Consider the following 13676-nt stretch of genomic DNA (forward strand, 5'->3'; position numbering starts at 1 on the left):
CGGTTTTGTTCTAGAAAGAGATATTTAAAGGTTGTTCGGTTTTGTTTTAGAAAGAGATATTTAAAGGTTGTTCGGTTTTGTTCTAGAAAGAGATATTTAAAGGTCGTTCGGTATTGTTCTAGAAAGAGATATTTAAAGGTCGTTCGGTTTTATTCTAGCAAGAGATATTTAAAGGTTGTTCGGTTTTGTTTTAGAAAGAGATATTTAAAGGTTGTTCGGTTTTGTTTTAGAAAGAGATATTTAAAGGTCGTTCGGTTTTATTCTAGCAAGAGATATTTAAAGGTCATTCGGTTTTGTTTTAGAAAGAGATATTTAAAGGTTGTTCGGTTTTGTTCTAGAAAGAGATATTTAAAGGTTGTTCGGTTTTGTTTTAGAAAGAGATATTTAAAGGTTGTTCGGTTTTGTTCTAGAAAGAGATATTTAAAGGTCGTTCGGTTTTGTTCTAGAAAGAGATATTTAAAGGTCGTTCGGTTTTGTTCTAGAAAGAGATATTTAAAGGTCGTTCGGTTTTATTCTAGCAAGAGATATTTAAAGGTTGTTCGGTTTTATTCTAGCAAGAGGTATTTAAAGGTCATTCGGTTTTGTTTTAGAAAGAGATATTTAAAGGTTGTTCGGTTTTGTTTTAGAAAGAGATATTTAAAGGTCGTTCGGTTTTATTCTAGCAAGAGATATTTAAAGGTCATTCGGTTTTGTTCTAGAAAGAGATATTTAAAGGTCGTTCGGTTTTGTTTTAGAAAGAGATATTTAAAGGTTGTTCGGTTTTGTTCTAGAAAGAGATATTTAAAGGTTGTTCGGTTTTGTTCTAGAAAGAGATATTTAAAGGTTGTTCGGTTTTGTTCTAGAAAGAGATATTTAAAGGTTGTTCGGTTTTATTCTAGCAAGAGATATTTAAAGGTTGTTCGGTTTTATTCTAGCAAGAGATATTTAAAGGTCATTCGGTTTTGTTTTAGAAAGAGATATTTAAAGGTCGTTCGGTTTTATTCTAGCAAGAGATATTTAAAGGTCATTCGGTTTTGTTTTAGAAAGAGATATTTAAAGGTTGTTCGGTTTTGTTCTAGAAAGAGATATTTAAAGGTTGTTCGGTTTTGTTTTAGAAAGAGATATTTAAAGGTTGTTCGGTTTTGTTCTAGAAAGAGATATTTAAAGGTCGTTCGGTTTTGTTCTAGAAAGAGATATTTAAAGGTCGTTCGGTTTTATTCTAGCAAGAGATATTTAAAGGTCATTCGGTTTTGTTTTAGAAAGAGATATTTAAAGGTTGTTCGGTTTTGTTCTAGAAAGAGATATTTAAAGGTTGTTCGGTTTTGTTTTAGAAAGAGATATTTAAAGGTTGTTCGGTTTTGTTCTAGAAAGAGATATTTAAAGGTTGTTCGGTTTTGTTTTAGAAAGAGATATTTAAAGGTTGTTCGGTTTTGTTCTAGAAAGAGATATTTAAAGGTTGTTCGGTTTTGTTTTAGAAAGAGATATTTAAATGTCATTCAGTTTTGTTTTAGAAAGAGATATTTAAAGGTCGTTCGGTTTTATTCTAGCAAGAGATATTTAAAGGTTGTTTGGTTTTGTTCTAGAAAGAGATATTTAAAAGTCGTTCAATTTTTTCTAGAAAGAGATATTTAAATGTCATTTGGTTTTGTTCTAGAAAGAGATATTTAAAGGTCATTCAGTTTTATTCTAGCAAGAGATATTTAAATGTCATTCAGTTTTGTTTTAGAAAGAGATATTTAAAGGTCGTTCGGTTTTATTCTAGCAAGAGATATTTAAAGGTTGTTTGGTTTTGTTCTAGAAAGAGATATTTAAAAGTCGTTCAATTTTTTCTAGAAAGAGATATTTAAAGGCCATTTGGTTTTGTTCTAGAAAGAGATATTTAAAGGTCATTCAGTTTTGTTTTAAAAAGAGATATTTAAAGGTCGTTCGGTTTTGTTCTAGCAAGAGATATTTAAAGGTCGCTCAGTTTTGTTTTAGAAAGAGATATTTAAATGTTGTTCGGTTTTGTTCTAGAAAGAGATATTTAAAGGTTGTTCGGTTTTGTTTTAGAAAGAGATATTTAAAGGTTGTTCGGTTTTGTTCTAGAAAGAGATATTTAAAGGTCGTTCGGTTTTGTTCTAGAAAGAGATATTTAAAGGTCGTTCGGTTTTATTCTAGCAAGAGATATTTAAAGGTTGTTCGGTTTTGTTTTAGAAAGAGATATTTAAAGGTTGTTCGGTTTTGTTTTAGAAAGAGATATTTAAAGGTCGTTCGGTTTTATTCTAGCAAGAGATATTTAAAGGTCATTCGGTTTTGTTTTAGAAAGAGATATTTAAAGGTTGTTCGGTTTTGTTCTAGAAAGAGATATTTAAAGGTTGTTCGGTTTTGTTTTAGAAAGAGATATTTAAAGGTTGTTCGGTTTTGTTCTAGAAAGATATATTTAAAGGTCGTTCGGTTTTGTTCTAGAAAGAGATATTTAAAGGTCGTTCGGTTTTGTTCTAGAAAGAGATATTTAAAGGTCGTTCGGTTTTATTGTAGCAAGAGATATTTAAAGGTTGTTCGGTTTTATTCTAGCAAGAGATATTTAAAGGTCATTCGGTTTTGTTTTAGAAAGAGATATTTAAAGGTTGTTCGGTTTTGTTTTAGAAAGAGATATTTAAAGGTCGTTCGGTTTTATTCTAGCAAGAGATATTTAAAGGTCATTCGGTTTTGTTCTAGAAAGAGATATTTAAAGGTTGTTCGGTTTTGTTTTAGAAAGAGATATTTAAAGGTTGTTCGGTTTTGTTCTAGAAAGAGATATTTAAAGGTTGTTCGGTTTTGTTTTAGAAAGAGATATTTAAAGGTTGTTCGGTTTTGTTCTAGAAAGAGATATTTAAAGGTCGTTCGGTTTTGTTCTAGAAAGAGATATTTAAAGGTCGTTCGGTTTTATTCTAGCAAGAGATATTTAAAGGTTGTTCGGTTTTATTCTAGCAAGAGATATTTAAAGGTCATTCGGTTTTGTTTTAGAAAGAGATATTTAAAGGTCGTTCGGTTTTATTCTAGCAAGAGATATTTAAAGGTCATTCGGTTTTGTTTTAGAAAGAGATATTTAAAGGTTGTTCGGTTTTGTTCTAGAAAGAGATATTTAAAGGTTGTTCGGTTTTGTTTTAGAAAGAGATATTTAAAGGTTGTTCGGTTTTGTTCTAGAAAGAGATATTTAAAGGTCGTTCGGTTTTGTTCTAGAAAGAGATATTTAAAGGTCGTTCGGTTTTATTCTAGCAAGAGATATTTAAAGGTTGTTCGGTTTTGTTTTAGAAAGAGATATTTAAAGGTTGTTCGGTTTTGTTTTAGAAAGAGATATTTAAAGGTCGTTCGGTTTTATTCTAGCAAGAGATATTTAAAGGTCATTCGGTTTTGTTTTAGAAAGAGATATTTAAAGGTTGTTCGGTTTTGTTCTAGAAAGAGATATTTAAAGGTTGTTCGGTTTTGTTTTAGAAAGAGATATTTAAAGGTTGTTCGGTTTTGTTCTAGAAAGAGATATTTAAAGGTCGTTCGGTTTTGTTCTAGAAAGAGATATTTAAAGGTCGTTCGGTTTTATTCTAGCAAGAGATATTTAAAGGTTGTTCGGTTTTGTTTTAGAAAGAGATATTTAAAGGTTGTTCGGTTTTGTTCTAGAAAGAGATATTTAAAGGTTGTTCGGTTTTGTTCTAGAAAGAGATATTTAAAGGTCATTCAGTTTTGTTTTAGAAAGAGATATTTAAAGGTTGTTCGGTTTTGTTCTAGAAAGAGATATTTAAAGGTTGTTCGGTTTTGTTTTAGAAAGAGATATTTAAAGGTCGTTCGGTTTTGTTCTAGAAAGAGATATTTAAAGGTCGTTCGGTTTTATTCTAGCAAGAGATATTTAAAGGTTGTTCGGTTTTGTTCTAGAAAGAGATATTTAAAGGTTGTTCGGTTTTGTTCTAGAAAGAGATATTTAAAGGTTGTTCGGTTTTGTTCTAGAAAGAGATATTTAAAGGTTGTTCGGTTTTATTCTAGCAAGAGATATTTAAAGGTTGTTCGGTTTTGTTCTAGCAAGAGATATTTAAAGGTCGTTCGGTTTTATTCTAGCAAGAGATATTTAAAGGTCATTCGGTTTTGTTTTAGAAAGAGATATTTAAAGGTTGTTCGGTTTTGTTCTAGAAAGAGATATTTAAAGGTTGTTCGGTTTTGTTTTAGAAAGAGATATTTAAAGGTTGTTCGGTTTTGTTCTAGAAAGAGATATTTAAAGGTTGTTCGGTTTTGTTTTAGAAAGAGATATTTAAAGGTTGTTCGGTTTTGTTCTAGAAAGAGATATTTAAAGGTTGTTCGGTTTTGTTTTAGAAAGAGATATTTAAAGGTTGTTCGGTTTTGTTCTAGAAAGAGATATTTAAAGGTTGTTCGGTTTTGTTTTAGAAAGAGATATTTAAATGTCATTCAGTTTTGTTTTAGAAAGCGATATTTAAAGGTCGTTCGGTTTTATTCTAGCAAGAGATATTTAAAGGTTGTTTGGTTTTGTTCTAGAAAGGGATATTTAAAAGTCGTTCAATTTTTTCTAGAAAGAGATATTTAAATGTCATTTGGTTTTGTTCTAGAAAGAGATATTTAAAGGTCATTCAGTTTTATTCTAGCAAGAGATATTTAAATGTCATTCAGTTTTGTTTTAGAAAGAGATATTTAAAGGTCGTTCGGTTTTATTCTAGCAAGAGATATTTAAAGGTTGTTTGGTTTTGTTCTAGAAAGAGATATTTAAAAGTAGTTCAATTTTTTCTAGAAAGAGATATTTAAAGGCCATTTGGTTTTGTTCTAGAAAGAGATATTTAAAGGTCATTCAGTTTTGTTTTAAAAAGAGATATTTAAAGGTCGTTCGGTTTTGTTCTAGCAAGAGATATTTAAAGGTCGCTCAGTTTTGTTTTAGAAAGAGATATTTAAATGTTGTTCAGTTTTATTCTAGCAAAATATATTAAAATGCCGTTCGGTTTTGTTTTAGAAAGAGATATAAATGCCATTAAGTTTTGTTCTAGCAAGAGATATAAATGTTGTTAGGTTTTGTTCTAGAAAGAGATATTTAAACGTCGTTCGGTTTTTGCAAATTTTGCAACTTTTGAAACATTCTGGCAAGGTCCTCTCAAAGTCATGAAAAATCTGTAACGTTAACAGAATATTCATTCAGAACAATCTGATCTCAGAGAATTAGCACAAAAACATTATTTACAGAAAGCTCTTATGTTTTTTTCCCTTAATTATTTTTTTTTCTTTCTAGCAAGAGATATTTAAATGTCATTCGGATTTCTTCTAGAAAGAGATATTTAAAGGTCGTTCAATTTTTCTAGAAAGAGATATTTAAATATTGTTTATTTTTTTTCTAGCAAGATATATTTAGAATGAGATATTTAAATGTCATTCGATTTTGTTCTAGAAAGAGATTTTAATGTCGTTCGGTTTTGTTTTTGTAACAAATGTCCACTGAAGTTGAGTTGTGATGATGAATCCAAGAGCAGTTTATTTAAACAAGGTGAAATCCAAACATCCAAACAAACAAAGACTTGACTTTACATGAACAGAAACACAAACTCATAAACAGCAGGGTCCGGATTCACAAAGCATACTTAAGAATAAAATTCTTCTTAACTGCCAATTTATTCTTATTTTCTTACTTAAGAAAAAAGATACGAATATTTTGTATTCCCCAAAAAATCTTCTTAGGAATGTTTTTGTCTTTTTTCTTAAGATTGTTCTTAAGACAAAACCTAAGAAGAATTCAAAATCTTGAAAAGAATCTTCTTAAAAATCATCGTAATTAACTTCTTAAAAGGTCCTGTTTTTCGTGCTTTTTTGAAGCTTTGATTGTGTTTACAGTGTGCAATATAACATGGGTTCATGTTTCGCGTGTAAAAAAACAGTATTTTCCACACAATTCACCTATCTGTATACCGCTGTTTTCACTGTCATAAAAACAGGCTGATGACTTCCTTGTTCTGAAGTCCCTCCTTCAGAAATACATAATGAGTTGTGATTGTGCCAGCGGTTCCTGTGTTGTGATTCGACACCAGCTTAGCTCATGCTGCCCTCCTGGAAACGCAATTGGACTAGTTATGGACTAGTTTTGAGAAGCAAGTGGGCAGGAGCACGTGCTGGAGATGTACTTATAATCACAGGAGCATTTTTACTGACGAGATGTGCATGAGAATCGCATTCGATTTTTTTGCACAGCCCTAACATCTAGTTAACAAAACTAAACAGCTTTGCCCTTTGTGTAATAAGTTACAGAAACTGTTAAACGCACCAACTTAAATAATAAAATACACTTACCGGTTGTGGTCCATAAACAACGCCTTCTCCAGACAAAGAGGGAACTGCTCCATCTTTCAGGAATAATCTTTGTGCGAATCCAGCATTAAACTGGTTGAGATTGAGGAAGCTGTCCTCAGCAAAATGTGCTGCACGTAGTTTTACATGTGGATTACAATTTTCGGGAACCGAGTTAAACATAAATTGTAACCATTGATCTCTAAGTACAGCGTCCCTGGGAAGCTCAAACAAAGGTGATTGGACTCCGAGATGAAAATAAAAGCATTTCGATGTCATGGCGAATGACTCAAATGATTCGCGATCCCGCTCCGAACTCCCAAAATGACTCAAATGAATCACGCTCTGAACTCCTGAACTGACTCAAATGATTCACAATCCGAAGTTCCCATCCAAATCAAATGACACCTCCAGTGCTATATACTATTGGCTTAGTTCTCTAATTTCATAACATTTACTGAAATTAAGGTAAGAAAAGTATGTTGTTAACAAATAAAATATCAATATTTCCATTCCGAACTGCTTTCCACGTCGAAACATCCATGAACAACCAGGTGAGCGGATCACTCTCTCACTATTTGAATGCTGTAGTCTTTATCCACTCATCATTATCATCCACCAATCAGAACACACGAGAACTCTTTGACCACAGCTGCTGTGCTTCAAAAGCTCTTGCAGCAGCTCAACACTGGTTTTCTCTGAGGTGGTCGGATCACATCAGATTGTGGTTAATCTTGCAGATTTATTATTATACCTTTATTTAACCAGGAGTTCCCATTGAGATTCAGAATCTCTTTTGCAAGAGAGACCTGGCCAAGTTAGCAGCCAAATCACAACAAATGCATACATAACAAACACCAAATTACATTTTCACGATAAAAGAAGTACAAAATATAAATATATATATATATAACACAATGAGACTCTTAAGAAAAACAAGAACATGTCTCCATCACAACACTCTTTACAGTAGTTTTAAATTAATTTATGGGCATAAGGGTTTCTAACTTTAGCTCTTTTTGTAGATTATTCCACCCACAAGATGCTAAATAACAAAAGGCAGTTTTCCCAATTCGGTTGTAACTCGTGGCACATTAAAAAGCAACCACTTTGAGGAGCGTAGCTGATAGGTACCAGAGCAAACAGAGAGAAGTTTACATAGGTACAGTGGAAATTTGCCAAGTATAGCTTTATAAATAAAGATATACCAGTGCTGTTGTCTACAAATTTTAAGAGATGTCCAACCAACTAAATCATAATGATGGGACAGTGATGGGTAAGGGACTTTGTATTTGTTATGAATGGTAGTGATGCAAGGTAAACATGACGCAGAATGGAAAATGCAGCATGCATGTACAATATATCTCCATAATCAATTACAGGCAGAAAAGTAGCTTCCACAAGTTTCTTCCTAGCACTAAAAGTAAAGCAAGATTTGTTTCTGAAATAGAAGCTGAACTTGACTTTAAGTTTCTTAACTAAAGCAGTAATATGTTCATTGAAGGATAGCTTATCATCTATCCATATCCCCAAGTACTTGTATGAAGACACTCTCTCAATTGATTTCCCATCTAATGACAAAATGCCACAATTGTCAAGTAGCTATGCTCGAGCTTTTGAGAAGACCATATACTTTGTTTTCTGTGTATTTTAAACCAATTTTAGACTCAATAATGTGTATTGCAATGCCTGAAATGCAGTCTGAAGTTCCTGCACTGCTACTGAAATGGTGGAAGCCTGGGTGTAAACCACTGTATCATCAGTGTATAAATGTAATTTGGCTTGAACATCTCTATCCAAATCATTTATAAAAATTTTAAACAGAATGGGTCCTAAGATTGATCCTTGAGGGACACCTTTAGTTATCTCAAGAAAATCAGATTTATAACCTTCAGCATAAACACACTGAATACGATCTACTAAATACTTCTGGAACCATGCAACAGCCTTCTCACTTAAACCAACTGAATGTAGTTTGGTCAATAACAATCCATGATCAACCGAATCAAATGCCTTAGAAAGATCAACAAATAATGCAGCAGAATGTTGCTTCTTATCTAAGGCCCCAATAATATCATTTGTCACTAATGTAGCAGCAGTGATAGTGCTATGGCCACTTCTGAACCCTGACTGAAAATTATTTAAAATATTTTTGTCAGTCAAATACTGTTTTAACTGTACATTCACAAATGATTCCAAGATCTTTGACAAAACAGAAAGTTTTGATATTGGACGGTAATTATTCAATTCTGATGGGTCTCCACCTTTATGTAAAGGGAGAACATAGGCTGCTTTCCAACTTTTAGGAATGGAGTTAGAAAGAAGACTCAAATTAAAAATATGCGCTATGGGCTAAGCAATAATATCAGCTGCTACTTTTAACAGAAAGAGATCCAGATTATCTGTACCTGCTGACTTTTTGTGATCAATGTCTCTGAGGGCTTTATGAACTTCTGAAACTGAAATCAGTTTAAAATTAAACAATTCCCGATTTACATTTTCAGATGCTGACATGGCTGGACATGGGACAGATTTATTTACGGTTTGATTAAATATGAATCCAGCCTGAATAAAGTGTTTATTAAACTGATTGACTATGACTGCTTTATCTTTTATTTCATCTGAACCAATAAGAATCTGATCTGGGAGGTTTGAGGTCACACGTGCACCCGACAAAGATTTAATTGATTTCCAAAACTTTAAAGGATTGTTTAAGTTTTCTGTGGTTGACTTAAAAAAAAAAAATCAGATTTGGACTTTCTAATCATCGAAGTGCACTTGTTTCTTACAGATCTAAATGCAGTCCAATCAGCAGAAGAGTCAGAAAATCTGGCTTGTGCCCACATTTTATTTCTCAAACAGATTAGCTCTGATAGACTGTCTGAAAACCAATGATTGTCCTTACCACTGATCCTAAACTTTTTGATTGGTACATATTTATTTACAATGGAAATAAAATTTGAATGAAAAAAATCCCATGCCATTTTAGCATCCGAAAACAAAGATCATGACTTATATCTACTCTTCCTCTCCCTGCAGTTTGGTAATATAAAGATTCCTCCTTTGAACTCCCACCTCTTCTGTGGGTTTTATTGTTCTGGGTCTGAATTTGGGCTCCTGGGGTTTCAAAAAAGAAACATTTTCAATCTCCAAGGTGTACGTTCGTTATCTGGCTCTGCTGCACAAATTTTCCCCCGGCCTTTATTTAAGACTGGCCTTTATTTGTCCGTGTTGACCAGGCCCCGGCCACTATAAGAGGCCCGCCGTTTATTTGACTACCAGTTTTTATTTGAGGAATTACGGTATACATTTTCTAACCATATCTTGAATTTTGTGATCATTCACATGCATTCATAAATGCATTTGAATACACCGAATAATGCAGTGAAAGAACGCACTCAAAATGCACACGCGCACTAGAATGACTTCATCATGTAACTTTACATTAGCCTATGCGTGCACTTTTTAGGCACGATTTGTTTAGTTTTTGAATATACTTGATACTGTTAAAAGGCACATCATTAAAACAAAAAATACGAGTTCACATATCACACCTTAAGACGCTTGGAAAACATAATTAGAACTAGCTACTAAATTAGTTAAAAATGCCTATCCATATACAGCTATGATGATTCAAATGATTTGCGAACCCCAAACTGACTCAAATGATTCGCGAACCCGCTTTGAACTCCCGAACTGATTCAAATGATTTGCGATCCCCAAACTGACTCAAATGATTCGCGAACCCGCTTTGAACTCCCGAACTGATTCAAATGATTTGCGATCCCCGAACTGACTCAAATGATTCGCGAACCCGCTACGAACTCCCGAACTGATTCAAATGATTTGCGAACCCACTTTGAACTCCCAAACTGACTCAAATGATTCGCGAACCCGCTTTGAACGGCCAAACTGACTCAAATGATTCGCGAACCCGCTTTGAACTCCCAAACTGACTCAAATGATTCGCGAACCCGCTTTGAACTGCCAAACTGACTCAAATGATTCGCGAACCCGCTTTGAACTCCCAAACTGACTCAAATGATTCGCGAACCCGCTTTGAACTCCCAAACTGACTCAAATGATTCGCGAACCCGCTTTGAACTGCCAAACTGACTCAAATGATTCGCGAACCCGCTACGAACTCCCGAACTGATTCAAATGATTTGCGATCCCCAAACTGACTCAAATGATTCGCGAACCCGCTACGAACTCCCGAACTGATTCAAATGATTTGCGATCCCCAAACTGACTCAAATGATTCGCGAACCCGCTACGAACTCCCGAACTGATTCAAATGATTCGCAATTCCCCTCCGAACTCCCGAACTGATTCAAATGATCCGCGAAGCCGCTCCGAACTCCCGATCTGATTCAAATGATTCGCGATCCCGCCAGTTTGTCATCATTTGGTCATCGCGACATTACTTTATGGCGACGTTGTGAGGACGTCATGGTAAAGTTCCATTTTTTGGAGTCCCATTGGGGACGTTGTAGTGGCGTGGCCAGCTGGTCTTCAGATAACTTTTAATATTATTGCACTATATGTATTATTATTATTAAGATACCATTTGAACAGCCTATTATTTGGGAAATACACTAATAATTCATCAAGCATGTTAAAATATGGCAAATATATATATATTTAATAATATATATATATATATATACATAATAAATATAAATATAAATATATATAATATATATATTTAATAAATTGTCATCTGCTCATTATTGGTGTTAATGGTGTTTTTCACATTCATGCTTTTTAATGCTAGTTTAATTCTCAAATTGATCTGATACTTTCCTTTCACAAAAAAATAAACAAATGGTTCACTTTTTTTAGGGACTGACTGCAACCAGTTGAGTCAATGATTCAGTGAGTTCTTTATAAGAAAATATATTCATTTGTTACCCCCTAGTAGTTTAAATGTATTATTCATTGCTTTAAAATGAACACATATATCTATCATCAGGGAAGAGACCGTCTGGGCAGCAGCAACAAGACAACTATTACAAGTAGAGATGGGTTTCAAGAACTGGTACTAATTTGGTTCCTGACTTGTTCGGTACTGAAAACATTTATATAAACTACAGGATCAATAGTGCTGCTATCAGTATTCTTGTAACATTGATTCATTACCCTTTAGACACAACCACATATCCAAATCATCTTCTTCATGAAGACTGTTCCACAGGAAGCAGTTTCTCCTGGGTGAAAAACTAAACCTGGTGGTTTCACCATCACTCAGGCAAGACTAAATACATTTAAAATGATTTCAGTTGGTTATGTGTTTCAGGTCATTCTGACCATTCTGCTGTCCTGGATGTAAGGCCATGCTGGATATACATTTCTCATGGTTGAAAGATTTGTGCAGCGGTATCCAGACATATAACGCCCCATTCACACGTGGCGTCGGCATCAATGCCTCTCGTTTACTTTGAATGGAGTGACGTCAAGCATGGAAAAATTAATTGTGGGTCCGTTGCTCGTGGTAGAAGTTGAAAACTTTTCAAGCGCCAATGCAGCCGCCCTCCAGTCAGAACGTCTTATGCAAATACCCTAGCGCAGACGCAAGCCAATCGAGTGCATGCAATACCAGAAAACTAATGTGACTGGCTGTCACTATGAGAAGAGACAGTATATGCCAATTCCGATCCGATATCAGTGTCGTTTTTTGCATTTTTTTAAAAAAAATCAATGTAGAATTTCTATACTTCTGTGTAGGGATGTTAATTTTCGATCATTTCCATGATCAATCATTGTTTAAGTTAACGATCAATTAATCGTTAACCTAAATGCTGCAAAATGCTGCATCTATTGCAGCAACATCCAGTCACCGGTATGACAGGATGTGCAAAAGTATATATATATATATATATATATATATATATATATATATATATATATATATATATATATATTATGGGTGTAACGCTACGTGTACTCGTACCGGACCGTTTTGGTACAGGGCTTTCGGTACAGTGCACGTGTGTACCGAATGACCGAATGCAATATTTTGTTTGCGGAACATAAGTACATTTTCGTGTTTCCAAACGAACATATTAAGTGTCGGAAGTCTCCGCGTTCAGCCAAATCCTGCCCTGCAGCTGATTCTAACTGGCTGCGTGGCGTGAGCGTGGCGTTTCTGCTGCGTGTCAGTTGCGTGACGGCTGTGTCTTTTAACACCAGAATCGTGCCTGACGCGGCGCTGGCGCCGACAGACCAGGATCTTGTCTTCACGACAACAATATCTATACTTCATGTTGAGCATAAATATAAAGCCTACTGATAAAGGACACCGTCAACAGTATTGGCGGCAAAATAGACTATGTTTGACAGGTGCAATACGCCAGTGTGTCACCGGCCTAAGGTTTTCAAAAGGCATCACGCGAGTGTGAACATCACTACAACTAGGAAAAAAACTATTGTAATTCAAACGCAGCTCCCGTCTGCATTTAAACAGACCTTTGCTTGGATTTGTTTGGATTATGGATTCTACTTAGTTTTAATAAACTGCACTTGGGTTCTTCAGCTTGACATTCAGTGGACCACTTGTTTCAGTTCTAGAAATTTAAATGTCTTATGGTTTTTAATCTAGAATGACATTTAAATGTTATTCAATTTTTTTTTTCTAAAAAGAGATTTAAATATTGTTTGGTTTTGTTTGATTAACAGATTTCAATGTTGGACAATTCGGTTTGAGTAAGAGATCTAAATGTCATTAAGTTTTGTTATAGAAAATGATTTAAAGGACATTCGGTTTTATTCTAGAGAGGTTCAAATGTTGTTCAGTTCTTGCTCAATTAAGAGATTTAAATGCCACAGGTTGTGTTTGATTAACAGATTTCATTGTTGGTCAGTTTTGATTGTTTAATATCTGTTTTCTGATTAAGAGATCTAAATGTTGGTTGTGTTCTAGAAACAGTTTTATGTCATTCAACTTTGTTAGACTTCAATGTTGGTCGGTTTTGTTTGATAAAGAGATTTACAAATAAAGCATTATTGAAAATAAGATGGATGTCACACGAGAAAAGACCTCATTAAGTGAATTAAGTGATTTATATAATGGATGTATCGTATTGTAAGCAAATTAGTATGTTAGTCAAAAAACTACTTTATTTTTAGAGATATTAAGGTAGTTATTTAGTGTAATATTTTGTAGCTCATCCAGATTTACGATTTTAGATCATCATTTAATTGTGTCTGAACTAAGACACACTCACACACACACACACACACACACACACACACACACTCACACTGGACGGCGCGCTGCAGGACTTTCCTCTGCTGGCACACGAGCATCTGGATTTTCTCTGGAGAGACTGAACCCTGGGACAGATCCAACATGAGCCGCGGGTCTGAAACGGGTCCAGAACAATCACATGTGACTGATGCTCAGAGAGAGTGTT

The 13676-nt window shown here is 34.2% G+C and overlaps 1 protein-coding gene across 1 annotated transcript in view; it reads right to left on the reverse strand.

Moving 5' to 3' along the window:
* LOC132109352 (putative methyltransferase NSUN7) overlaps positions 1-13676 on the reverse strand; it is a 53045-nt gene that overhangs the window by 13982 nt on the left and 25387 nt on the right. The window contains exon 9 of the mRNA XM_059515369.1: positions 13524-13625. Within this exon, the coding sequence (XP_059371352.1) occupies positions 13524-13625 (102 nt within the window). The remainder of the gene's footprint in view (positions 1-13523; positions 13626-13676) is intronic.

Source organism: Carassius carassius, chromosome 29, assembly GCF_963082965.1.
Source record: "Carassius carassius chromosome 29, fCarCar2.1, whole genome shotgun sequence".
Taxonomy (NCBI): Eukaryota; Metazoa; Chordata; class Actinopteri; order Cypriniformes; family Cyprinidae; genus Carassius; species Carassius carassius.